The 27,349-nt window shown below is 35.5% G+C and overlaps 1 protein-coding gene across 3 annotated transcripts in view; it reads right to left on the reverse strand.

Moving 5' to 3' along the window:
* Positions 1-6,603: 6,603 nt before the first annotated feature.
* Positions 6,604-27,349, reverse strand: part of LOC134527444 (glycerol-3-phosphate acyltransferase 3) — a 191,384-nt gene continuing 170,638 nt past the window's right edge. For all 3 annotated transcript variants that reach the window (XM_063360130.1, XM_063360132.1, XM_063360131.1), the window contains 4 exons: positions 24,917-25,032; positions 24,693-24,834; positions 21,840-22,048; positions 6,604-18,038 (listed from right to left, as the gene is read on the reverse strand). In XM_063360130.1, the coding sequence (XP_063216200.1) occupies positions 17,951-18,038; positions 21,840-22,048; positions 24,693-24,834; positions 24,917-25,032 (555 nt within the window). In that variant the 3' untranslated portion in view covers positions 6,604-17,950. The remainder of the gene's footprint in view (positions 18,039-21,839; positions 22,049-24,692; positions 24,835-24,916; positions 25,033-27,349) is intronic.

Raw genomic sequence — 27,349 nt, forward strand, 5'->3', positions numbered from 1 at the left:
TTGACTTTATTCTTGAAGGTCTTCACCATATTTTCGGCTAACCCATTCGTTGCCAGGTGATATGGTGGGGAGAAGGTATGTTTGATGGCGTTAGACTGACAAAATCGGTCGAACTCTGCTGACGAAAACTGCATTCCATTGTCCAAAACAAGCTGCTCTGGAATTCCATATGTAGCAAACCACCCACAAAGTTTTTTGATGACTTCACTTGAGCTTGTGCCAGACAATTCGCAAACGTCTGGCCATTTAGAGTGACTGTCCACAATCACAAGAAACTTCTTCCCATAAAAGGACCCGCTATGTCCACATGAACATGTTTCCAAGGCCTGTAAGGCCAACTCCAAGACAAGAGGATTGATTTCTCTGGCATTGCTTTATTTTGGAGACATGCATCACAGTGAGAAACTACCCTTTCCAGATCTTGGTCCATTTTTGGCCACCACACGTAGGATCATGCTAATGCCGAAATGGCTGCTATGCAATTCTTGTAGGATTCTGTCCTGTAGTGCTTGTAGTATGATAACCCTGGGGCCCCAAAGAATACAGCCTTGCTCCAATGCCAGCTCATGTTTCCGTTTGTAGAATGCCTCTTAGTGGTTTTCCACGTCGCTCGGCCATCCATCCCTGACGTACCTTATTACTTTACTTAAAATAATGTCTCGTTCTGATGACAGCCTAATGGCCATTGCAGTCACTGGCAGAAATTCCTTTACGCCCACATGCAGATATGAAAATTCTTCAGACATTTCCAGACTGTGAAGCGGCAGCCTGGAGAGCCCATCTGCATTCCCGTTGTGGTCTCCCTTGACATATTGAACTTTATAAGCAAAACCTTGTAATAACACAGCCCAACATTGTAATCTGTTTGCAGCTAGTTGAGGAATACCACAATGATCTCCAAGGATGTGAATCAACGGTTGATGGTCTGTTACCAAGAGAAACTCACGCCCATATAAGTATTGGAAAAATTTCTTAACACCGAACACAATTCCAAGAGCTTCTCTATCCAGCTGTGAATAATTTTTCTCTGTGGTTGACAATGTACGAGAGCCAAATGCAATGGGTTTCTCCGATCCATCAGGGAATACATGACTAATGATAGTGCCAACCCCGTATGGTGATGCATCAAACGCTAACTTTATAGGCAAGCTTGGGTCATAATGTGTCATCACTCGCGAGGACACCATCAACTTCTTCAAATCTACAAAATCATCTTGGCAAGTTTGGGACCAATACCATTTACACCCTTTCTGTAGCAACTTGTGTAAAGGGCCCAATATGGTGGACAAATTTGGTAGAAATCGGGCATAATAATTTACAAACCCTAACCAGGCCCTCAGCTGTCTAACATTCACGGGCACTGGTGCTTCCACAACAGCCTCAACCTTGTCTGTGCACATGTGCAACTCATCTTGATCAACTTTATGGCCCAGGAATTTAACGGATGAGCAAAAGAACTTACATCATTTCCTTTCATTTACCTTGAATCCATGCTCTTGCAGTCGCTGCAGCACCCCATGCAAATGATCCCAGTGCTGATCCTTGGAAGTCCCAGTGACCAAGATGTCATCCTGGAAGAAGACGACGCCATCTAATCCTTGCAGAACCTGTTCCATGGTTCTTTGAAATATTGCTGGACACAAGGTTATGCCAAATGGTAGTCTGGTATACTGTAAGAGCCCTCTATGGGTATTTATAGTACACAATTCTTGTGACGGCTTGTCAAGCTGTAACTGTTGGAAGGCTTGAGAAAGATCAATTATTGAGAATTCTTGACCCTCTCGTAACTTAGAAAACAATAATTCCTCTACCCGTGGCAATGGGTAGTGTTCTACTAGTAGGTGCCGGTTTACAGTTATTTTGAAATTTGCACAAATTCTGACACTTCCATCGTTCTTCACAACAGGGACAATTGGGGTTGCCCAGGAGCTTAACATAACTGGGCGAAGAATGCCAAGCTGCAGGAGCCTGTCCAACTCTGTATCGACTTTAGCTTTAAGAGCAAACGCAAGAGTCCTTGGGGGGTAAAATCCTGGCACTGTATTTGCCTTCATGCGCAAGGACACATGTTCCCCCGTAAATGTTCCTAACCCATTATCAAGAAAAGGGTACTTCTTCAACGTGTTCAACACTTCCACATCGTCTGTATCTCTAGGGAAAACACTTACATGATTAACTCCCGGCCGTGGAAGTTGCAACACCTCGTACCAATCTCTGCCTAACAAGGGGGGACCGCCATTTGGTATCACAAAGAGATCCAGCACCCAGGACTTCTTCTGCCCTTGTACATTAACGAGGACCTTGATGGTGCCTCATGGACTGACACCCCCAGTGTACGACTTGAGGCTAACACTAGTAGCTTGCAAGGGGTAGGTTGAAAACAGGTTCCTGTATGTTCGTTCTGAGATTGCTGATATTGCGGCACCACTATCGATCTCCATATCTAACTGGATGTCTCCCACATTCACCGACACTACCCACGGCTTTGGCTTAGCGTATTGTGTACGTAACATTTGAAACAAGGCAGAGAACACTTTTTCATCAGGAACACTATTAGCACCGCCTGAAGTGTCCTGCAAACAGTGGCGTCTCGTCAGGGCAAGCAAGGCAAGCAGTGCTTGCCCAGGCAGTTTCCAGACATTGTATTTTTTAAATAAATATTTTATTCAGAATAGTATTTTACTTTGGCTCGTGCAGTTAGGTGTATGTATTTTTTACACTATCTTCTTGGGACCCAATACTGTGCGCTGTGCGCTATAAAAAAAGAACTCGTTGACACAAAAACATGCTGTTTTAGAAGCGTTGCTAGGTTTAGAAGCACTGGTAGGATCGCTTTCAGCAGGAAGGCTGCCGCAGTAGTTTCCTTTCGGAAGGGGGGTGGCATGGTACAAAGGTTCAGGGAGGGGATTGGCTGGAAAAATACGCGGTAGAAGCTACGAAGATAACGCTTTCTTGCCGAACTGGAGCGAATATGGCCGAAGCAGACGGTGGAATTTTAACCCCCAACTGCTTCGGCTATGTCCGGTACAGTTCGGCACGGCAGGTGGCGATGTCGCGTTTCAGTCGGCGGTCGTCTCTCGGGGCGCGCGCATCTCTCCCGCGGGCTGTTGGCTGGCAGTGCGTGGGGGATTTGTGGGCGTACGATGATACTACACTCCCACTTAGTATATAAGTAATGTAGAGTAGGTATCTTACTATCAGAATAATTTAAGTCAATCATTATTTTTCAAAAATAATGTATTTAAAAAAAATGTCAATTTTTCTACCTGTGGAATAGTCAATATTCAGTTAAGAAAACTACTTAAATAGCACCATTTTGTACCTTGAAATCCATATTTTCCCGGCGGAGGGCCTACAGACACCCCCCCCCCCAACCTCATCATGTTTTGGTGTGAACGGAGTTATTGCTTCCCCTCATGTAAACCTCACGCCTCGCCACTGCCTGCAAAACATAATTTTGAAATGCAGCTTCACCCTTTTCTTTTCCACTCAAGTTAGGACAATCTCTCTTTAAATGACCAACTTGTTTACAGTTGTTACATCTGTAACCTTTGAACCTACACTGCACTGTTGCATGATTAGTGTTGCCACAACCCTGACACTGGGACTGACCAGAGCCCTGATTTCAGGACTGGCTATGCCCCCTGTTCGATCGACCCCTTTGGGTGCGTACTTTCACAACGTTAACAGAATCATGCTCATTACGAACGACACACGATCTTGAGAGACCAAGCTTGTCTTGCTCCGATCCCCCAAGAGAAGCATTACTTACCGCGGCTTCGTAGGAAACTGCCAGTGCAACTGCCTTCTCGAAAGTTAGGTCATCTGATTCAAGGTACAATCTGTGCGTAATGTTTTTGTCTTTCAGCCCAACAACAAATTGGTCACGCAGGGCAGCATCCCGGAATGTCCCGAAATTACAAAATCGAGTTAACTTCCGCAACTCCACTACAAACTCAGACCCGTCTCTTGTTCCTGTTGGACCCGTCTATGGAAGTTATGCCGCTCTGCAATCACTGAAGGTCGCGAGGGAAAATGTCCCATTAACATCATCACTAACTCACTGTAGCTGCGTTCGTGTGGCCTTTTTGGTTCCGACAAATTTCGCAGAACTTCGTCTCTTTGCCGACTGACGAAATAAGAACTGCCCGTCGTTTTACCCTGATATTCGTCTTTGTTCCCAAGGCCATTGGCAATGAAGAGTTGTTCTAACCTCTCAACATACGAGTCCCATGAATCGTCCTCGGGGACGAATTTCTCCACCTTGAAGCCGGACATTTTAAACTGTTTATTGGTTTGTTTTTTTTCCAAAAAAAAAAAAAAAAAAAAAAAAACACACACACCGGTGAAGTATCCCATCCTCGTCGCCAATGTTATGTTTTATTGTACTGATGTCGTCCGGGCCTGCGGCCCCTTTGAGCCCGATATGACACCGCCCAACCACCGTCTCAGTTCAAACCTCCCACTCGTGCGTGCGTGTGTGCGTGTGTTTCTAGCCCGGCAAGAGGGCGCTTAGATGCAGTGCGCCGCACCCCTAAATGTGTTAAGTGATATTGTAACCCTTTTTCTTTCATTCTTTTGCCCCAGTGTTTTGTTGCAGTTTACTCATGTATTTCCTTAATTTAAATATTAAGTTAATTATAAAACTATAGACGTTGCCCGGGCGGACCCGAATAGGCACGGACTTGGACGAGGGTAGGAATGTTTTATATAAATTCTCAATAACTACGTAAACATTAATGTACTTTAAATTGCCAGTAATTTTTATATATTTATTAATGTAATCTATGATTTACTTAACGTTCGCCGGGGCACGGAATCGCAGAATGTTGTAACGGTAATTGTGTTCGGCGCGAAGGGCGCCATGTTGCCACCTGCAAACCATGAGCTCATCCCAGTCTCCTTCTACAGCCGGCCGAGAGCGGACGTCTCTGTCGACACCCCGAGGACATCACCGTTGATTCACTGAGTAATAATTCCATAGCTTAGTTTATTCGAATCTCTTTCTTTTCATCCTCGGGGCCTCTCTCGGTCGGAGAGACTGTATAAATATTCAATATTCACTCCTCGGAGTTTTTGTAACATCAGGGTAATACGTAACGACTTGGGGCGGCCACGTGCGTGGCTCGCCTCCTCACCTAAGCCGATTCGTGCCTCGGGTGTTTTTCTCAGTTGTATCAGTGAAGGAGCGTGTACGGATATAAATCGTGAGTAGAATAAACCAATTAACTGTGTTACGTGTTTTTGTGTTCGGGGGGCCACGTGGGATCCCAACCTGGCCGGCGGCGTGTGGGACGCCCTGAGAACCCTCTGCGTATTAGAAGCGTGCCCGACGCTGAGAGCGGGCTTAGGTAGGGTCGAGAGCAGCGCGTATAATATCTAGAGGGCCAATATCTCGCCACACACAGGCCACGTAACGCCCTGGGTTAGGGTCTCCAGCCGGGTCCACGTGCCCACTCACGTGGTGGCGCCCAATAATTTTCACCGATAATTTTCAATACAACACCGTATGCCCTCAGTACATTCTTTAGCACACGTTTTCACATTGTATATGAGACATCATGGCCGTGCTCATTGTATTCGTATATCCGCTTGGCTAGCCATGCAGGCAACCTGAACTAGCCAAATATACCACTATAAAACATTTTCATTATTTTATTTTAAATTAATTCATACTTACCTCAGACAGTCTGTGGGTTTTTCAACTGGAGTTAACAGCTTTTCTGTTCTGAGTATCATCTTTATTATGTCTTATTTTAACGAGATTCGGCATGTTTATAACATCACAATGCGACATGTGAAAGTATGCGGGTGTACATAGATTTGCAAACTCTCCTTCTTTCCTCCTAGATTTAGGGGTATCATGTATCAAAAAGCATCCTTTAGATGTGGTTTAATAAAAGTCTCTTCCTCTAAAATTAACATGTACTATTTAATGGTGTCAATTTTGTAAATGGCATTACTATAGTAGACACGAGCTGTTAATGATAGGTAGAGGTAGACGGCATCTGTTTGCACTGATTGATATAGAAAGACTTCATTTTGGGCTAATTTCGAAATGAGTTGACTGATCTGCCCCTGCTGTGTGAATAGGTTGCTCATGGCTAGACAATGATTTGATCATGATCATGATCTGATTTGACAGTGCCTGATGGTTTGAATCCATCTTAACTGTGCTGTTCGCAGAGCTTCACACTATTTCCATATTTCAATTGAACAAAATATACTTACTTGTGGAGTTATATTTTTATCGGCTAGTTATTTACGCACATATTCAAGCACACAGTGTAATGTTTATTTTTTTTTTAAACCCAGAGTAAAAAAATTTGCTTAAGAGTTGCATTACATTTTTTATAACTAAAAATCAGCATAAAATGTGCGATACATATGTGGGTAACTATGGTATGTTAAAAGATTTAGGAAGCGAGCTATAGCTCCTATCCTTACAAAAGTTTCTCAATTCAAAACACACAAAGTAAGTATAGCCAGGAGGTGAACTAACAATGGTTTGCATCCAATATGCAGTATAATTTATGAGCGCCATGAGAGGAAATTGATATTGAATGTTTTTGTAACCTTCAAGTGTAAATAAAACAATTCAAATGTTAGATTAATATTGCTATATTTTTAAAATCAAAATTCACCATTTGCATGCATGCACGAAGATCATTGCCATGCTTACATCAGTCTTTTGGTAAACCTGACAAGCAAGCATTCACTTTTTTTTTACAAAAAACATTGTATGTACATTCAAAACAATATTTTTACAATACAAGTACTTCACAGATACTGATATTTGAAATCTCAAACCTTCTGTCAAGTGATTTATCTGTGATTATTAAGTTATTTACAGAGACTGTAATGAAACAAGCAGGTTTAAAACAAAGAATACATTTAATTATGCATCTAGTACTGCAAAAATACAATATGTTATTATCTATGGGCTAAATTTAAAATTAAAACTAAACAATGGGAAAGCACTGCATGCCTTTCATTTTGACTTTATTTTTGCACTTATTGTGTTGGTTCTTTTTAATTTCAAATCATTAAATTAGTTTCAAGGCAATTCCTACTAGTTTACAACTGTAAGGATGCAGACAAACACTTTCTTCACATTTGGACAAACTGAATTTTACAACTCTTTCTTCGAATTTTGTATCGGGTTATTGTTTTGTCACTTTCCTGTGGTGCTTAAAATGTTGAATAATATTTTCAGGAATAACATGTACACACACACATTAGTTCTTACATAAATAATAAAGATACCAATTACATTCATGTATTATTTTTAAAATGAAAAGATTTTTTTTTTACGAAAGACCAGACTGAAGATATAAATTATTTGCTGTTAATTTTTTTTCCCTTTATTTTCACAGGAAATTTTAATGAAGCAAGCTGAGCTAAGTGACCTGTTTTTCTGACAAGCAGCACAACTCTTTAAATGTGCAGGGTACAAGTTTTCCTCTTGTATTTAACAAACCAAACCAAACCAAACATTGAAGGTCAAATGACAGCATATGCATATGTCATTACAGAATTTTACATCTGGTTCTTGAATTTTGATACAGGAGTGAATCAAACCTTGGTGGAAATAATAGCTGGTGAAGACTGAATTTTTAGCGAACTCCCAAACTGACATTTTTCAAGGGGCCTCGGTGGTCGAGCGATCAGACCACCACCTCCCAACTGGACAATATGGTTTTACATGGTGGATGTTGCCATGAGCAGTGGGTGTTCTTGGAGTAACCATCTCTATTTCTTGAAAATGGCGAGACATTACCCCAAATTCAATCACACACTTTTTTTTAATGCAGTAAATTTCAGCACATGCATGTTTATTATTTGTAACAACTTTCTCATGATATAATATCAACACACATTGTTAGAAATAAATAACTTTTTTTTTCAGTGTAAAAACCGGTGTTTGCAAAATTTAAAAATATTTATCTTCAATATGCCTAGAAGTTATACAATATTAAAAGTTTAAAAAAAAATCTTTATACCTTATACATACTTGAAATGAACTTTGTTCATACTTCACCACACTTTTTCCACTTCTGTAAGGATCTTGAATTTTGTGTCTGCCAAACTTTTGTCACCATTAAGAACAAGTCATCTCTTAACTGATGAAAACATCAGAATTTTTATTCATTAAAATTTGATATTTTAAAGTTAAATGTGTAATGAACGTGCAACAGAAGCTGATTATATTTTGTTTTTTTTACTACTAAAACTTAGAACTTTGTTAATTTCACACCATATTTTTTTTTTAACAATAAAAAAAACCAACAATGCTGGTAAGAGTGTCTTTACAGTAAAACCATTTGGAAAGTGATATAATTATGTTCTGGGCTCCAGTACTGACCATATAGCAAGATGTAGTTGTAACTAGCACTGCACCAAGGCCGGCCATTATGATTTCATTTGTGGTTTCAAGTCGCTCCCAGTGATCCTAGCCAGTTTTTGCCATGTCACCATGTCACTGTGTGCTGCAGTCTGACCCAAATTTAATAAAAAAAAAAATGAGAGCAAGAAAATGTCTGTGAAACAATAGTCTCTTGTTCAAATGTTCCAGTAATTGAAGATAATAAATTGATCAAAAAGAAGTGCTATTAAAAGGACACATTCGTGGTTCAAAGTCTCTTACATTTTTGACACGAGAAGCTCATAATAAAGTATACAATACAAAGTAAAGTCAACTATAGTACATATCGTGAAACTTCTCAAAAGTAGTACCAGGGGTTTACGTATCCTGCCACTGTTCTCTCAAAAATGAGTAACAAACTTTATGCAACTGTTAGTGATCATCATGTGTTTTTTACAAGACAAACTTTTTTTACAAATACGAATTGGCATAAAATAAAAAATAACTTAAAAAAGAACCTCTACATACTATTAAAAAGTATTGTTTTCTGTTTTACCAATTGGCTATCACGTATTTAAATAAAATAACAATCTCTCTGGTGAATGTGAGAGAGGGTAGCAAGCCACTTCCGGGCAACTGTCCAGGTATGAGAGGAACCAGGGGTGAACACACTATAAATTATAATTTATAACTATGCACCATATAAACTTGCTTTTATCCACAGGGCAAACTAAAAACAGTTTTTTCAATCAAACCTTGGCAAAACTAAATAAAACTCTACAAGCCTTTGTAGGTATTTTATTCATATTTGATAGTAAATATTAAATTTTATTTATTTTTAACTTTATCAAATTCCCCAATTGCTATTACTTTTAACTATGTGAACCAATATTTTCCTTAGTTTTCTACCATATGTTGCACATGCTGAATCTTTCGAATTGAAGATTAGATACGTGGAGTGGCGACTGACTACTGCAAGAAATATATAATTCAATGGTCAAAATGTTTGTGAAAAAGATCAAACACTGACATGCTTTTCTTTAATTTCCCATTGTGATAGCTGGATCAGACATTAAGCCATAGCTGCTACTTTACATGCTAATGAAACAAACCCTAGAGCAGTTTTCTTTAGGGGAGACCGGGGCACCATGAGTCATGAGGTACCATGGGTCAGCAATTGTTTAGAGCAATCCAGAATGTTTAGGTTGGCGAAACTTGCATAAAATATTTTCCATTTAGTGGCCCACATATTGTATCTATATATTTGTGATCAGTCTGTTTTCTCAGTGTGTTTTTTGTGTTTATTATCTACATGATGATAAACTATTTTGCTAACCAGTTATTATTGTTTTATTAATCTGTTTGCATTATAAGATACAAATACTGACTGAGCAGCACAAATGTATATGTATCTTATCGCATCTACATAAATTGCTGGTAATTTCATTTCATTTATTTTAGGTTATGTTTCAACAATTTTATTTGTTACAAATACTTTGGGGCACCATGGGTCGCCACTAAATGTTTAGGTTAGCTATACTAGAAAGGATCAAATACAAAACAGTTAGGCCTAATTAATTTTTTTGTTTTATATCATGGTTCGAACATACAAACATAAGAATACAAAGGGCTTATTCAGCGAAGCTGATCTTCAAAAAGCACTTAATTTAGTCGCAGAAGAAAGGAGCATTTGAAGTGCAGCTGACGAGTGTGGTGTCAAAAGAGAGACTCTAAGACGCAAGAGTAAGTTAATGAACTCACGAACTCCAGTAGAATTTGAACTTAAACCAAACTACAGCCATCGAAAAGTTTTTAGTGATGACGAAGAACTTTTAATTGTTGAATATTTAAAAAAGTGCTGCAAAATGTTCTATGGACTGACAACAAAAGACTGTCGCAAACTGGCGTATGAAACTGCCATTGTTAATGGTGTAAAATGTCCTGAGTCATGGCATGCAAAACAAATGGCAGGTGAAGATTGGTTAGCAGGATTTAATAAAAGACACAAAGATCTGTCACTTCGGTCTCCAGAGAGCTGTAGTCTTGCTCGCGCTACTGCTTTCAATAGTCATAATGTAGAGGCATTTTTTTTAACAATTACCAGGCATTATTGTTGAAAGAACCACAGCTTGGAAACCCTTCACGAATTTTCAATTTAGATGAAACCAAAACAATGACTGTTCAAAATAGTGGAAGAGTAATTGCTGAGAAAGTTTGCAAAGCTGTGTGTAAAGTCAAAAGTTTGGAAAAAGGCATTTTGGTTACAACATGTATTGTCCGTGCAGATGGCAATTATCTGCCGCCCATTTTAATATTTCCTCGAGTGCATTTTCGTGATCATATGCTGATTGGGGCACCACCAAACACACTGGGGCTAGCCAACCCATCAGGATGGATGCCTGGGGAACTCTTTGTAAGATCAATTAAACATTTCATAAAATATTCCTACAGCACGAAAGATAATACTAGTCTGCTGATATACGATAACCATGAGAGCCACATTAATTTAGAAGTCTTCGAATTAGCAAAAGCAAATGGTGTTCACATTTTGACACTTCCTCCACATTCATCGCACCGGATGCAGCCCCTGGATGTTGGTTAGTATGGTCCCTTTCAGAAGTTTTACAGTTCTTCTATTGACTCTTGGATGTTGACTCACCCAGGAAAAACAGTATCAATTTACGATGTAGATGGATTTGTTGGCACATCCCTCCCACGTGCTATGACGCCAAATAACATCATCAGCGCTTTTAAAAAGACTGGAATTTTCCCTCATGATCCACATGTTTTTAGTGATGATGACTTCCTCCCTAGCTCAGTTTCGGAACGGTCCCAGTCATCAAATTTGACATCAAAGGAAACAGACATTCCGGGTCCATCACAAGCTTGCCCACAAGCTGTGCAATATGTGGCGAGTAATGATACATCATGCATTGTGCCAAGTTTTGTGAATGATGAAGAAATAGGTAATAGTGCTCCACGGCATTTCAAAAGTCCTACAGAATTTTGAGGATACCCAAAAGCAGAACATCGAACAGGCACTAGGAAACGCAGACAGTTGGGAAGCAGCAAGATTTTGACTGCTACACCACAGAGAGAAATTCTGTTGGGGAAAAGAAAAAAAGAAGAAAACGATAAAAAAACAAAGAAAATAAAATCAGCAGTAGTAAAAAGTCACCTTTTTGTTAATGAGAAAGATTATTCAGAATCCGAAGGTGAAGACAAGGTTATTAGCCCACCAGACAGTGATTGTGATAACTGTATGGAATCCCAAATCCAAGCTCAGCAAACTCATAAATCATTTCTTTCACGCAATACAGAGCCAAATGAAGGTGACTATGTTCTTGTGGAGTTTCAGGATAAGAAAAGTAAAATGCACTATGTTGGACAGGTGTTGACGATTACAAATGAATCAAATGAAGGAAAAGAATACGAGGTGAAATTTATGAGAAGTTCAAAGAAAACCCTTGATAAGTTTATTTTTCCACAAGAAGATTATATTTCGATAGTGGGACGCTCGGATATCTTGTTTGTCTTGCCAAGGCCTGAAACATGTGATAACAAAACTGATCGCCAAAGATCGTTTTTAAAATTTGCTGTGTCATTTGATTTATTCAACATGCGCTAAAAAGTTTACTTACAGACAACAAGTGGCTATTTATAAATTGTTTGCTATGGATAAAGTGTAATTTTTATGGCGGGTTTTCATACTTTTGCTGTAACTGTAATTGATATTTTGTGTTCATTTAATATTTTAAGCATGTTTATTTAATTAAACCTATTTTAAAAATAATTCAACTTCATGTTTTAGACCAAAACTCTGTTTCATAAGAATGACCCATTGTGCCCCATACTTGGGGCACTATGGGTCACTTCTAAAAAACCATATTAAAATTTTTGTATGAAATACTAATCCAAGTAGGCTAACTAACATAAGTGTGTGTTGAAATATGTATATACCTTTATTTATGTACACAATAGTGAACCAATAATTTCATATTTAGACATAAATTTGATAGTTAGAATTTTTGCGACTCATCGTGATCCGGTCTCCCCTATATATTTCATATACTTATTATTTACTGCATTTGAACATACATTATTTATTAGTGATTAATGCTGAAACCTCATTTATTGGCTTCAGGAGTATTTATTGTATTTTAAATAATCACCAAACCTATCTATTGTTTGTCCTGTCTGCAAATTTTGTATTGCAACAATGAAAAAAAAATTGAAGCTTCACTAGCACTATGTGTTTACATTATGAGAGCAACATCTGCTGCAGCTGCACATATCTTTACCTGTCGGATGTTACTCTTTGCTATGTCTGTGACACAAAATCACCATTATTAAAACTCTAAATTCAGAATATTGAGCATCCTATATTAGCTTTTCCAATCTTAGACCACCCACTACAGAAGAACATTCTTTCCTCTTTTTTCTGTTGTAAATGTGAGTCAAGTAAACATAAGCTAGATGGGGGGGGGGGGGGGGTAAAGGGAGAGCTCTTCCATCCTTGCCAGACGTGATGTCTTTGCCACGTTGCCACATCTACCTACCCTCCTGTCCAGCATGCTGCTGGCATTGTGCATATTATATATATATTTTTGTGTTTTTTTTAAACTGTTAAGATTATAAATACTGCCGTATGTATCATTTAATTTCTTTGAAATATTTTACTTAAACTTACGTATTTTTTCAAATATTCTAACCAATCAGAAATTAAAAAAACTCAGTTTTTACTTTACTAAACACAATGCATAAAACAATATTATTTGTCATATGATCCAGTGGCCCTTTCATGGCATTCAAATGTGTATGTTTATCATTACAATGTCAATGTATGGATTTTACAATGTAAAATAAACTACCTATCTTTCTTCCGTATTTTGCTATAGCTGGGCAGGATAGGGTATTTTGGTTCAAAACAATTTTTGACAAAAAAGAAGAAGAAAACAGGATTAAAAAGTCTTTGAAAATTAAAAACATTTCTTGTCTTTCAATGGATATATTGTGTCACTTTTATTATTTAGGCCCTAATCAAGTGACTAAATACAGATAGGGGCAGTAATTTTCACAAACTGCAAATTACTACAAAATAATGTGATATATGTTCAATTTTCCACAGCCAAAGTTTTAAAAAACAACCTAAATCTGGAAATATGGACACAGCCACATTATATTTACACTTAAAACCTAAGTTATGCACCGGTTTTGGTTATTAATGGCTGCCATGTACCTAGTGCAGCAATATTACTAACACATTTACAGCAAATTTACTCTTTAATTTGGCACTTTTGTTTACATTTACCTTTATTTTGTATCAAATTACAACTTCTCTGTGGCATAAATTCTGTTAGATTGTGCTAGAGTGATTGTGATTATCAATTTATACATTGTTTTAACTTCCTTGTTTATGTTTTGTCCATCATTATAATAGTTAAATCAATGATAAATTTTGTGTGTTTAAAATGCTGAATAACTGCTTATTTTTTAAATTGTGCCTGTGTGAATATTTTAATGCCAACGTAATAAGTTTGTGTTTGTACAGATGAAATTAGTGAATTTTTGATCACATGGTTATAGTGCAGTGTTTTGTTTTAAAATAGAATTGGTTAATAATATTAGCACATGGAGAGGTGTAGTCTTACAATAAAATTGGGATACAGAAAAAAGTAACCCCCCTCCCCTTCAACTTCTCACGAAAAACAAATACCTACTATCCCCCCCCTCCCTTTATGGAACACAAAAAATTGGGATCCCACGTGGCTCTACGTTTTACACTTCCAGCAGTCACAAAATAGGTACAGCTAAAGGACACAGTATTAAGGTGGCACATTTAATTAGTATTACCGATAGTTTAGTCAAATAACAGCTTTTGGTAAACTGCACATGTGTTACAAAGTTTGCATTATTTTAACAAACAATACAATTCTGCAAAAACTATCAAATAAGAACAATAGAGGCTCACCTGCTACAGTGAAAACTGTAATATATGGAATGCTTATAAACCAGTCAAAGATGGAGCATACACATTCAAAAATGAATGCAAGTACTTTTGTTTTCCACTGAGGAGTTTAAGACCATAACTCTCAACAATTGCTCATTACAAAAATATTTTCCTTTTTAATTTTCACTTACACACTCTTTGGCAAGGTAAAACCAATGCTAGATACACAAGTACACAAAAATACAGAATAAAAAAATGATGGATTCATTTACTTTCAGGCAAACCACCATTACACTATGTTATTGCTATGACTAGTTCATTACATCTAAATAACTTTCTCTGATGTTAATTACAAGTGATGTGTTAAGCTTTTGAAGTTGAAAATTTGTGATGAAATCAAGATATATGTAAATCATTTACAGACATAACAGTGACAGAAGTACTTACAAAATAACAATCTTAATTTGTTAAATGATGATACACCATTTAACAATTAATTTGTGCAATATCTTCTACTGAACTTGTCCCATTACTTCACTGAATGAACACATTTAACACTAAAATGTATATAAGCAACATTAACTGCAATTGCAGAAATCATTAGTGTGAACATTAGACCTGTGCAAATACACAAATTGTTAACAATATTCAAAATGTTTTAGAAATGATGATAAAACTAATTCCAAGAATTAATATTAAAAAGATACCAAACTTCTTTTATACATAATATAGTATACTACAATAACAGTCCTTATCTACAGGACCCACAAACATAGTTTAGAACTGCACATTTTGAAGAATCATGTTTTGTAAAAACTGCTGCTAGCCAATGGAGGCACCCAGTAAGATAGTCCTCAGAGTTTGTGCTACAAAGAAAGAAACATTTATACTGCTAGTAACCATGAGGCAGGCACTTTTAAGAGGAGGTGATAGGAATTAATTCATAATCTCATCTAAGATATGGTAGCTCAGTGGTATTAGGGATGTCACTGTAGTAAAACCAATTTTGATGCATGCATTATGTAAAAAAAAATGTAATGGAGCTAAATTACAAAGAACCACTATAAGTTTGATAAGTTATGTACTTTAAATTAATAGCATCTCTCCAAAGGTATTGGTTAAATTAAAAGTTTGACAGCTTTTGGAGATACTACAGTGGAACTTTTGAACCACTTCAGTACAAAAGTATTTTGTACTAAAGATTTAAGAAATAAAATAAAGTTTGCTAATTTTTTTTTTTTTCCCCTCAATTCTCTGAAGCAGGAATAAAATAATAGCAACTATAATAAAACCTTATTGACACAAGCCAGTTGAGAACATAATTTCCATTCTCTGTAACAATGTTTGGACTAACCAAACATTTCAGCCTACTAATCACATTCATATAGCAAGAAAATGGACTACCAAGCACCCACTTAATAATATAGCTGCGTGCAATGCTACTCTCCCGAGTCTGTGTGAATACGTACAAGTGTTCTGTAGTAACGAGACTCATGTCCGGCTGCATGCAAGCCTTACCACACACATCAGGTTCACATATAACACACACACACACAGCAAGAAGCATACTTAATTTGTCAGCCAGTGCCAACACAAACCAAAATCTGCCCCCCATCACTGCTTTAAGAGAATCTTCCATTTCATCACTTTTTTTTTTAGTTTACTAACAATGTCTAACATAACTTTCTTCTGCTGGATTACAATTTTGGTTTGTTTATTTCACTGTAAAATAGGTTTTTGCTTAATGTTAAAAGTATTTTATTCATCAATCACAAAGGTTTCTTTTTGTTTAATTGTTTTAATTATTTCAACTATTAACATGAAAAACACAATGATGCTGTGTTAACAACTTAGTCTTTCAACAGTTAAAATGTAGGAATGGCAAGTGAGTAACGGAGATATACTGTAGATCCTAATCAAGTGACAGTATACAAATAGGACCAGTAAACACTATGCAAAGTCTTTTGTTGTTGTTGTAGTTATTGTTAAGACTGATTTAAATATTTAATTTTCTAAAAAGGAAATTTGTGCCTGTCTCATGTCAACACAATTTTAGGGATGTAGTAAAGTATTAGTACAACAGGCAATCAAATGTTTACATGCAAATAAAGCCATCTAAGAATATTACATATTAAAAAAACTATTTTTCATAAAAAAAATTCAATACATTAAACTATGAAATGTATGAAATACTTCTGATACAATTTTTTTTTCATTCTAAAAGTTTATAATTAATAAATTTTTTTCAAATACTTAATGTTACATAAATGACACAAAATGGTGGATATTTCCTATATTATATAGATGTTAAACAGCATGCAGTTACACACACAAGTGCATGCATTTGCATACTAAGACTTGTGAAAAAACACTATGTATATTGCATTTTAATGTTCATGTTCAAACTAGTGATACCTTTTGTGAATCAACTACCAAGACTTCAATTAGTTTTTTTAGCTTGGAATATAAATGAAATTTGGTATTTGAGCAGTAAAACATCAAGTTATATTTCAATTAACACAATTGTTTCGGCCCTTTTTTTTTAGTTAAAATATCCATAGATTAGAACATTTTTGAATTTGTATTTTAATACAATTCAACCAAAAAAAAATCAATATTGGCACAGGTCTAATCAAACACAACAGAAATAAGAGAAAAATTATTTAAAAAAATAGCATAAATATAACATAAAATACAAAGTTTACAAAAAACTTTTACTATTACATAAATAGGAACTTTCAGGATACAAAGTTTTGCAAGAGCTAATCCCAAAATATTTTCTTAATCCTACAACAGACCCATCACCGAGTATCTACTTTTAAGCCACTCTTGATGTCTTCGATCACAAGAGAGATTGTCTGAATTCCAAAGAAGTACAAACTTGTAAAAGACACACAATAAATTTCACCAAAAAGGTTAACAACTTTGTACTTTTAAAGAATTACAAAACTGTAATACATAAAGTAAATACACATTTTATAACTTATTTACCATACTTCAAAGTTTTATTAAATTATATTGCAAAGGCAGCTAAAATTTTCCAAATTTACTCATTGCTAATACTCTCATGAAAGTGAAGATTAATGCACTGAATTAATATTTTGTCACTATATAGCAACAAATACCTCATTACACAAAAAATATAAATATATGAAAACTTACTTTCAACCCAAACACAATGCCAAACCCTGTCCTTAGCATTCAAACTTGTAGGTATACTTATATACAAAAACATTTGTAAAAAATTAACAAAATAAATTAAGTGCATAATGATGACTTCATCAAATAATTACCCCCTCAGCTGGTTCTGATCACAAAAATATCATTTTAAATAATCTTTCGGGCAAATTCTTAAGGATTTTTTGATTGATAAAGATAAACTTCTGTTTAACCTTCTCACTGCATATAGTCATTAAAATACCCATTCACTGTACATGCATGTACTCACATTACTCAAAACAAAAAAATTCACATCTCAAAATAGTACTCTAACTTACTGGGTTCAAATATTCTGTTAACAAAAATAAAAATTAATTTGCGCACCAAAATAAATAACAAAATGTGAGCAGAATCGCACAATCTTCTCTCGAAGTTCGCCAGTTTCCTTCCACATAACAGATTGTTGGATTTTCTCTTTAGTCCACTTTGAGCCTCTTGCTGAACTCTTCTTGCTGCTTCTCCTTCCACTCCTTCTTTGGCTTCATCCTCTTCAACTGCCCGTCCCTGCAAGGAACCCCACACAGTGAACACTACACAGCACTAGACAGCACTAGACAGCACTAGACAGCACTCTGCACTCAGACGGCGAGAGTAGTCGCGAGAGCCACAGTCAACCACTGAGCGTGGACAAGGCCCTCTCCACAGTTCTTTGGGAGGCAGCTGTGGTGACTAATGAACAATATGTACCTGGATTACCGAACAAGCTCGGGAGAATCTAATTAGATTACTGCCTGCATCAAATTATGTGTAGCTGCATTTCAAACTTAAATATTTTTGCTACAAGTTGAACTAAAATAAACACAATATTCACACAAAATTAAATTAAGAAACTACAAAATTTAAAAAATACTGACAAATTAAATTTTTATGTGCTGCTAAGGACAATTTTTTTGTGGCTGTACTGAGAGTTTCATTCCACTGAAACGCATGAACAGTGGTAGTGATTAAAATGTATAGTTAAATGTGTGTGATAAATTCTCACTTTAATTCTTTTGCACATAGAGAAACTTATGCTTCTGTATCAAGAATGATAAACATAAACGATTCTGTTGTGATGATAAATAAATAAATATCAAAGAAGCATCGGAACAAGTGTTGGATTAGTAATGCAACTTCCATTACAGCTGCCGTATTCTATATTTCTGTGCTACAAAGATAAGTAGTTAAGATATTTATGCACAAATGTGCAAATATTCAGTTTTATATTATAATTATATATGATGGAAAATAGCATTTGTAAATTTATTTATAGCACTTATTTAAATTTCTATAACATTTATTAGCAAGTATACAATTTTTGTGCATTTCAATATGTCATTGTTTTGAAAGGTTTTTCAGATACTAAGTTCATTTTACAGTATTTTGAATGTAGCTAACAACATGTACGAAAAAATTATGTATATTAAATTGTAGTACCCTTGGAATGACATCTACTGATTGTGTTCAGCCCATTATTTAATATGCAAACTATGGTATATACTATAAACACTAAAAAATATGGTTAAAACACTAACCTAAATTTATGTTTATTCCACTTCAGGTAAGGAAGAAAATAGGTTTTCTCATGGGCAATTTTGGCATAGGGGACATTTTGGTCTACACATGCATGTGCACGACATGAAAAATGTTTACTTTCTATTGTTGAATTATCGTAAGTGTGCTGTCAATATTTTTTTACACATAAGGGTTTTAAATATTGAATAAAATAAAATTTATTGTCATCTCCATGCTTGGGTCTGAACTTAATCTTCTAAAGTAGTGATTATTCCATGAAAAAATATGAAAATTAAAATGCTTTACAATTATCCCACTACCCTAACTTAAGAAATAGTTCAAACAATTTTACATTATTAAAATGTACCTTATTTAATCAACCATTCATTTTAGTGGAAGGTAATACCTTGAATATCAGAATGATGTCCTTACAGCATAACCACAAGTAATTTATTAGAACTGGAAAAAATTATTTTTGAAATATTTTTTTTTCCGTTTAAGTTGTGACTATAGTATTAATGGAGTGAATTTACAGACTTTGATGTCAGCTTTGATACATGAGCACTAATTCTCCTTCCATAAAAACTAAAACTCAAATCATTAAGTTTGTATGGTTTTTGACCAGAGCTTTAAACATCATGTATGCACACAAATGCAAGTGAAATAATACTGCAGGATGCAAAATGTTGAACATTACAAAATTCTTAATCCAACTTGTATTTGAATTAACCTTAAACAAAATACACTCATGCTTGCAGCAGCAACGTAATCATCATAAGATAGACGCATGTTAGGTTTGCAGGACACTCACTGCACATGCTGCACAAAATGTACACCTTGAATCAATGACTACCCATGTATTTTCAACCTCAAATTTCTGCAACAATTGATATATTCTTCATAGAAGAGATCATCATTTTACTGTATTCACATGATGATGTAGTCTATGGCCATAGCTTCCAAATAAACAAGAACTGACCCAATCACAAAAACAACATGAAAATAATGTCTTGTAAATTTGTTGGTCACTGATATTATAGCATTTGGTCCCCTACGGTTGAGGTGAAACTTTCATAAATATGAACATTAATCGCATGTGCACACTGCACAGCAGAATTATATTTTAAGTCCATCACTAAACTACTTGTTTGCCGATAGAACTGTCCAAAAACATGTCATCGCAGATGGCAACAGCTGAATTATTTAAGGTTGAAAAATCTCTGGTATTTTGAATGTAAATTGCATTTAAATACATTCTGTGTCAAATTACTAATTTCCATTCAAAAATTTGAACACTGTATCTCTGTTGGTGTACCATTAGAAAAGAAACTCACCTGGCTTTGTTGACATCACTAAATTTAATAGTTCTGTTGGTAAATTTTATTGATGGCCTCGTGTGCAGAAGACAGGAATCTGTCTATACCATATCTTTAGTCTATGATTATAGACACTCTTTAATGATTTACATATATTTTAGGTATAACATTTGTTATTCCATGATATGCATGTCCCAAAGATACACATATATCTATAATATATTTGTTTACGGTTGTATTTTTGTATTTTATTTGAATACTGAAAATGTACGTTAAAACAATTTTTACTACAACTGGAATATAGGTATATGTATTGATTTTGTGCCCCTAGAAACAGCTATTATGTAAATTTTAACAATGTTATTATCTGGTTTCAAAAAATAAAGAAAAAAATACGTGAGAGAGTGTTTTAGTATTCACCGGTGATGTGTAATATCTAACCTCAGTAACGAGCAAATTCATATGTTCTCACGTTTCAAATATACTTATAATACCACACTCAGGGGCCTCGGACACAAAATATAATGTAGAATTCTTTAATAGGTAATGCTGAACGTGATAAATATAAGCAAAATATGTTTTCAACTAAAATTCTGAACGCGAATCTCGTATACTTTCCGCACTCACCATTAGAAACTGTAAAAGTGACTAAGTCGACGACACGTCTCGTAGTGTTTACCCCCTTCCACCAACCATGTGGAGCAGCCAACTCACACCTCAGTTGTGTTTGATCACCCTCCTTACAGTCCGGATTTGACACCGAGTGACTATCACCTTTTCCCCACGTTGAAAAAGTGGCTTGGAGGACGACGCTTCAACACCAATGATGAACTGCAGAGCACTGTTAAAACGTGGCTGAATAGGCAGGAGGCATCATTTTATGCAGAGGGTATTGGAAAGCTGGTGCATCGGTACGACAAATGCCTCAATCTGCACGGTGATTATGTGGAAAAATAGAGTAAAGATGTACGTTTCTTTTGACATTAAAATAATTTCCCAATTCATTCCCGTTTTTTTATTACAGCCGATCGGAGGTTGAAAAAAAAATAACCCTCGTATTACAACTTGACAGGTGTGTCTGGGAAACATTTCCTTGACATGGATTGGGAAATTAAACTTTGTTCCGTCCCCCATTTTACTTGAGCTGGGCGGGATACAGAAATGTTGATACGGGAAAATATTATGTTGATATCCAATAAAATCATATCAAATTGTAACAATTTTTTCCTGTAGTAGAACTGAAATAATATCCAACCTTACATAGTGGGTTGTAAACATCATGTTTTCCAATAATCAATCTATATTTGGCATCAAAAAGTTATCAGTGCCTAGTATCATAGGAATAATAGTATCAATACTGTTATTGAGCATAGAAATAATGTGGAATCAACCTATCAACCCATTCATTGTTTTGCATTTTTTCTACTATGTTCATCTGTTACATGTAAACAAATTATTTCCTGAATAGAGACAGTAGAGAGAGACAGAAGCATACCACATGAGGTCGACCAGTCCGCCTTGCCGTGCTATGACACTCTTGACGCGGTTGGCAAAGTCAATAGCCGTCTCTCCTTCCTTCTGGTACATGGGTGGGAGGTACCACACGTCGCACACTATGGCCCAGCTAGTCATCATCATGTACAAGTACTGCAGCATCGAAAATCGACTGCTGTTCCAAAACGCATCTCCAAACCTCGGGTCGTACTGTCAGCATGCAAAAAAAAAACACAACCATCCTGATCAAAGTCCCAATGACATACCATTAAATAATTGTTGACTGCATCTGCCAAATTAATTTGTAATTTACCAACCATTAACTGCATGCAAGTTAGATGCATTTAAGTGATGTTAATAAAACACTGAAGTTAGGCAACACATAACTTATATTTTGCTCATCACATTACAAATAGTAAAAAATAATAATTCTAAAAATAAAAACATGTAATGGCTTCATCAAGACTCACTGCTTCCTGATAACTCTGGAAAACTTTTGTATACACAAGAATGTGAAACTAATAATTATATATTTTTATATGCCCTTCATATGAAGAAACAATTTTCACTTTTGTTTTTGTGGCATTGTAGATAAGTTGTTACAACTGGTGATTTACAACTTAATTTTTACGCTGAAAAGCTATTTGAGACTATTGAAAATACCAGCTAACAAAAGAGTCAACAATCAAAACAGTGAATTACAAACCATTTATTTGGGATGGGATTGTCACAATATTGCCTCCCTGAAATGCAAAAAAAGAGAACGATGGTGTTGTAAATGACTAAACTTTACATGTTCATGATAGCTTACGGCCACCTTTATTTTAGAACACTTTTTAAATTATTTTTTTTATCATGGCAACTTCAAATTTTCTTTAGTTTTTGAAAAATATATTAGTTTACAAAAGCTTGAACCAAATAAATTTGTTTGCTACTATGTACTTACAGTATGAAATACATCTGGATGGCCATTAAATAAAAAAAAAATAAAAAAAAATTACCATACATTAAAAATATTTTCCTGGTGTTCTAATAATATTCACTACTAATAGTTACCATCAATTAGTACAAATTATTGATTAACCATAACCCACAGTTATTTAAATTGTTACTACTACGTGATACAGATTACCTGCTCAATAAAAAAATGGAGCTGCCAACCACCCAGAAACAAACACAGTGGAGCATGTAGGGAAAAGATTGGTTGGCAAACTATATCCTCTGCTCTGCTTTCACGATAATTCAAACCCTCATTCTCTTTCCTGTCACTTTTATTTCCAACACACACGCCTTTGATACTTAGCAAGAACACTTACACCTCAAGAGAAAGTGAACATGACATTAGACAAGCTGTAAAATAAGTCTTCCAGGTAAACTGTATTTGTGCAGTTTAGAGATGCACATTTACATACTTATTTTTTACGTTACCTAAAGGATATGTAACTTGGAATTTGACATTGCCAAAATAGTGGGAACCCTGAACATCTTACCTCTGCTACATCCAAAATTCAGTTGCAGTAAATTATAAATGTTCTCACAGCTTGCAACTAAATATTTTCACGATTGTTGAGGCTTGCATGCTGACGCTGAATTGAGGCCTACCGCTACTGTATTAGTCGTATATATTTGAGGTGCTTAGAGCCAAAGGAACTTAAGTAACACATCAAAGAACTGGCACATAGTGACTTTGGCACTACCACCTCATTTGTAAACTACTGGTACCTAACACTATAAGTGAATGGATTAATCTTGTATACCTAAATATTTTTTTTTAAACACCAAATTCTACCGTTTTCACTAGGTGGAAAAACAAATAATTTTATGCAGAACCAGAGGAATAGAATGTTGCTTAAAAATTTATAAGGCTTGTCTTCTTAAATAATAAATTCCGAAAGCTTGTATTTTTAAATAACAAATTATCAGTGATGAATTATAAGCATTTTTATGAAATGAGTAAAACCTTATGATTATTAATCAAATCTAAATACATACAAACTTTTGAGTAACTTATTAATTATAATACATCAATATCATTTTAAGTTGAGATCAGTTTTTTTATATTAACTTGCTGAAAATAAGATGTGATAATAACTGAATTAGTAATCACTGGTTACTAGTTTGTCAATCAAAAATCAATTCAGTAATGTGTCCTTTATCTCTGCAATTTCAAAGAAACATTTAAACATTAAAAAAATTTGAATGCAAAAGTTCATTAAATATCATTATCAAATAATGTTACCCAAATAGAAGCTAACCTCCAAACCAAGCCAACTCCAAGTGAGACAATCCATGTTAAATCAGCACAATTTTAATGCAAAACCTACCTGACCTTAGATGTCAAGAACCTTTTGTTTGCAGTTTATACCCACAAAAAACATTAACAAATAATTTTATAGATTCTTTGTGAGTGTGTGTGTGCAAACTAATTAATTTGAAAAACAGAAAAAAAAATTTTTTTTACCAGTTTCTTATTTTTTAACATGTTTTCCACACTGGAAGTATTGGTGCTTGAGAGTTAAAATCTGGTTCATTTGAAATTTTTTTTTTTATAAAATGAAATGTGGTGTCGAGTGATGAAAGATAGGGCAGATATAATGAGAACGATAAATATGAAATGGAATGAATTACTTGAATAATTAATAAAAATGTATATCTTTAATCTGTGAGCAAACCCTCGCCAAATATACAAGCAGGCTGTTTTCCACCTATTTCCTGTGGAGTTTGGATCATACTAGACATACACAAACACCAGTCTATTAGGGTCTGCACCCTCATGCATATTTCCGTCACTTCTTGTATTTTCTTGGTAGGTAGCAAGTCATACAGAGTTAGAAAGTGCATAGTCAGTACACACCTTGATGGCCACTGGGTAGATGACGCTGCCCACCTCAAAACTACCTTTCTTGAACTGCATCACCGATGTGTTGTTAATGCATGTTCCCTCAGGAAAGATCAAGATGGGAGGGTTATTGGGATCAGAAACGTGTTCTCGCAACCTGTAATTTACAAACGCACTTACAGTCTTTGCCATAGAGAAAAGTGTCACACAAACATATGACAGCAAATAGCAATGTTTACCTTTTTGCAACTGCTTCTCTGTCTTTCACTTCGGAGCGCTCAAACCAAATGTGGGGCGAGGCTCTCGCTAGTGCTCGCTGGAGAATGCCCAGGAAACCACCGTGGCGTTGACCAATCTGCCAAATTCATATTAATCATGCAACCAGTCCATACCATTCATTACCTCTTGCAACACACAAGTCCAACAGACAAAACAATATCTTATGGAATAAATCAGAAACTAAACTAGTACAAACATTCCAAAAATTTTAAGTAACATTCTTTATGTTAGTGGCTTGCTGTTTATGAATCTTAAAAAATAATAATAATAATAATTTTCCACTATTTTTTTCCCATGTAAATTATAAGAAAAATAAAAATAAAGAAAAGAAAGATAATTCAGTGAGCATCTGCCTAAATCAAACAGTCCACTGCATAGAAGTGTCATATTAGTTAAACGTGCCATTTATTTTGGAGGTAAATGAATTGCTTGTAAAAAAAATAAAAAGAGATATCAAATTTGAATGAAGCCAAAAAATCTAAAATTCTAAATTCATGGTACAAGCATTTGAACCTATGCACTGCCAGTGTTACTTTAAAATAATTATCAATTACTGACAACATGGGCCTAGCTGTCCTTACAAAGTTGAAAGTTTTCTAACATCACTAATAACTTGTTTTGAGTCATAAATGATTTACTGTTCTTGGAGTCAAGCAAAAGTACCCCTTGCTTCCAACTTGCAGGGACTTGGAGGCAGTGGGCTAGCAACAACTCTAAAGTTTGCTAAGGGTTTCAAAAAATGTGGCTGTAAAACTGAATAGCATTGAAGAAAAACTGTAAACTATTTTTTAACTTCTTAACTTGACCCCAATGTTGATTCCTCTGGTAGCACAGGTAATTTTTGATATTTTTTTTTAGCTCCTGCCATATTCTGTGGAGCTGAGCTTGTATACTGGAACACCTGAGGACATGTTCCTAATGCTGTCAAACCAGCGGGACCATCTATAGTGATTCATCTCTTTTGGAACATGCTGCCTAAGTGCGGCATCTTATTGCAGTATCGTCATGTAGTTGTTCAAGTTGATTGCTGTTGAGAGAAGTCTCCAATATGCTGGTCATCTATTTCCTTACACCACAAATCATTTACAGACTATACCATACGTGTTCCCTAACGTCACGTGGGTTCACAGTGCCTCATACGTGCCCAATATGCCTGTGGACTATGCCATTGCTTGTAGACTATATCCTCAGCATCTCTTCTGCAAACAGTTGATGTGCAATGTGATCACCAGGCTTCAAATGTAGCTAATCTCAGTATGAGGTAGTATGGCTTCTAGAAAACATCTCAGATTCTTTTGACAAAATTCATCACTAACACCCATTTGGATGCTACTTAGCTCTTGGAAACATACACCAAACCAGTTTTTGGAAACACCAATACTAGTCCCTTACTGCCTAGTTACTTTGAGATTGCTTACTAAACCGAGTGCAGTAATGCCCTTGAGTTTGGGTGACATATTTTGCCAAAAAGCCATGCAAAATGTACACTCTTTGCCCAAACAAGATAAGATGGCATTTTATGCCATTTATTGGTGGAATAAAAAATCTGGAGTTTTTATTCAATATGTCGATAACTGCAAGTAGCTAGATCAATTAGTTTTCCCATCAGAAGTTTTCAAAACCATTAGTGGACTTAAGAAACACAAACTTTTAGCACTGTATAAACAAAAAGTTTAAGTAACATATTGTCTCTTTCTGACTTACATAATAATTTCCTGTCACCCAAAATCTCTACACTTTGTTTCCAGAATCTATCTCCCATTTCAACCCAAAATGTTATTTGAAAGACAAAAAAATCATAAAAAATTAGTAATTTTGATTTTGTATGAAACAGCCAGTGTATTAGTAATTATCTTATTAGATATTTAAAATAACCCTTTAATACTGTCTTATTTAATTTCCTAGCATTAAATAAAAGATATAATAACAAGCAAAATGCACTATTTTTAAAAATAAATACAGTGTTTTATCGCATAATCGTCGCACATTTTATATTAAAATCAAGTTTGAAAAGAAGGGGTACGACGTTTATGCGGAAAAAAAATTTTTTTGTTAGGTAAAGTTATTCATAACCATAAAACCCAATCATGGAAAGTACGTTTATTTAAAAGTGGAGTATACAAATGTACGCCGAACAATTTAAATTAATAAGTCATGCAACAAAAACCTTTCTTCAATTTTAAATAGAAAAACAAAATGTGAATGTGAATGCGAGCCTGAACTAACGTGTAACTATCGTCGAGTACATACTTACCACGAAAGAGTGCGGGCTATGAAATGTAGTTAACTCGAAACTCGACAGAGAGCGCACGTTGTGTGCAATCGGCGAGATACCGATATTCGACTACATACACGCGCTCTATACGAGAAGCAACATAACCAAACATGAATGA

Source organism: Bacillus rossius, chromosome 1, assembly GCF_032445375.1.
Source record: "Bacillus rossius redtenbacheri isolate Brsri chromosome 1, Brsri_v3, whole genome shotgun sequence".
NCBI lineage: Eukaryota > Metazoa > Arthropoda > Insecta > Phasmatodea > Bacillidae > Bacillus > Bacillus rossius.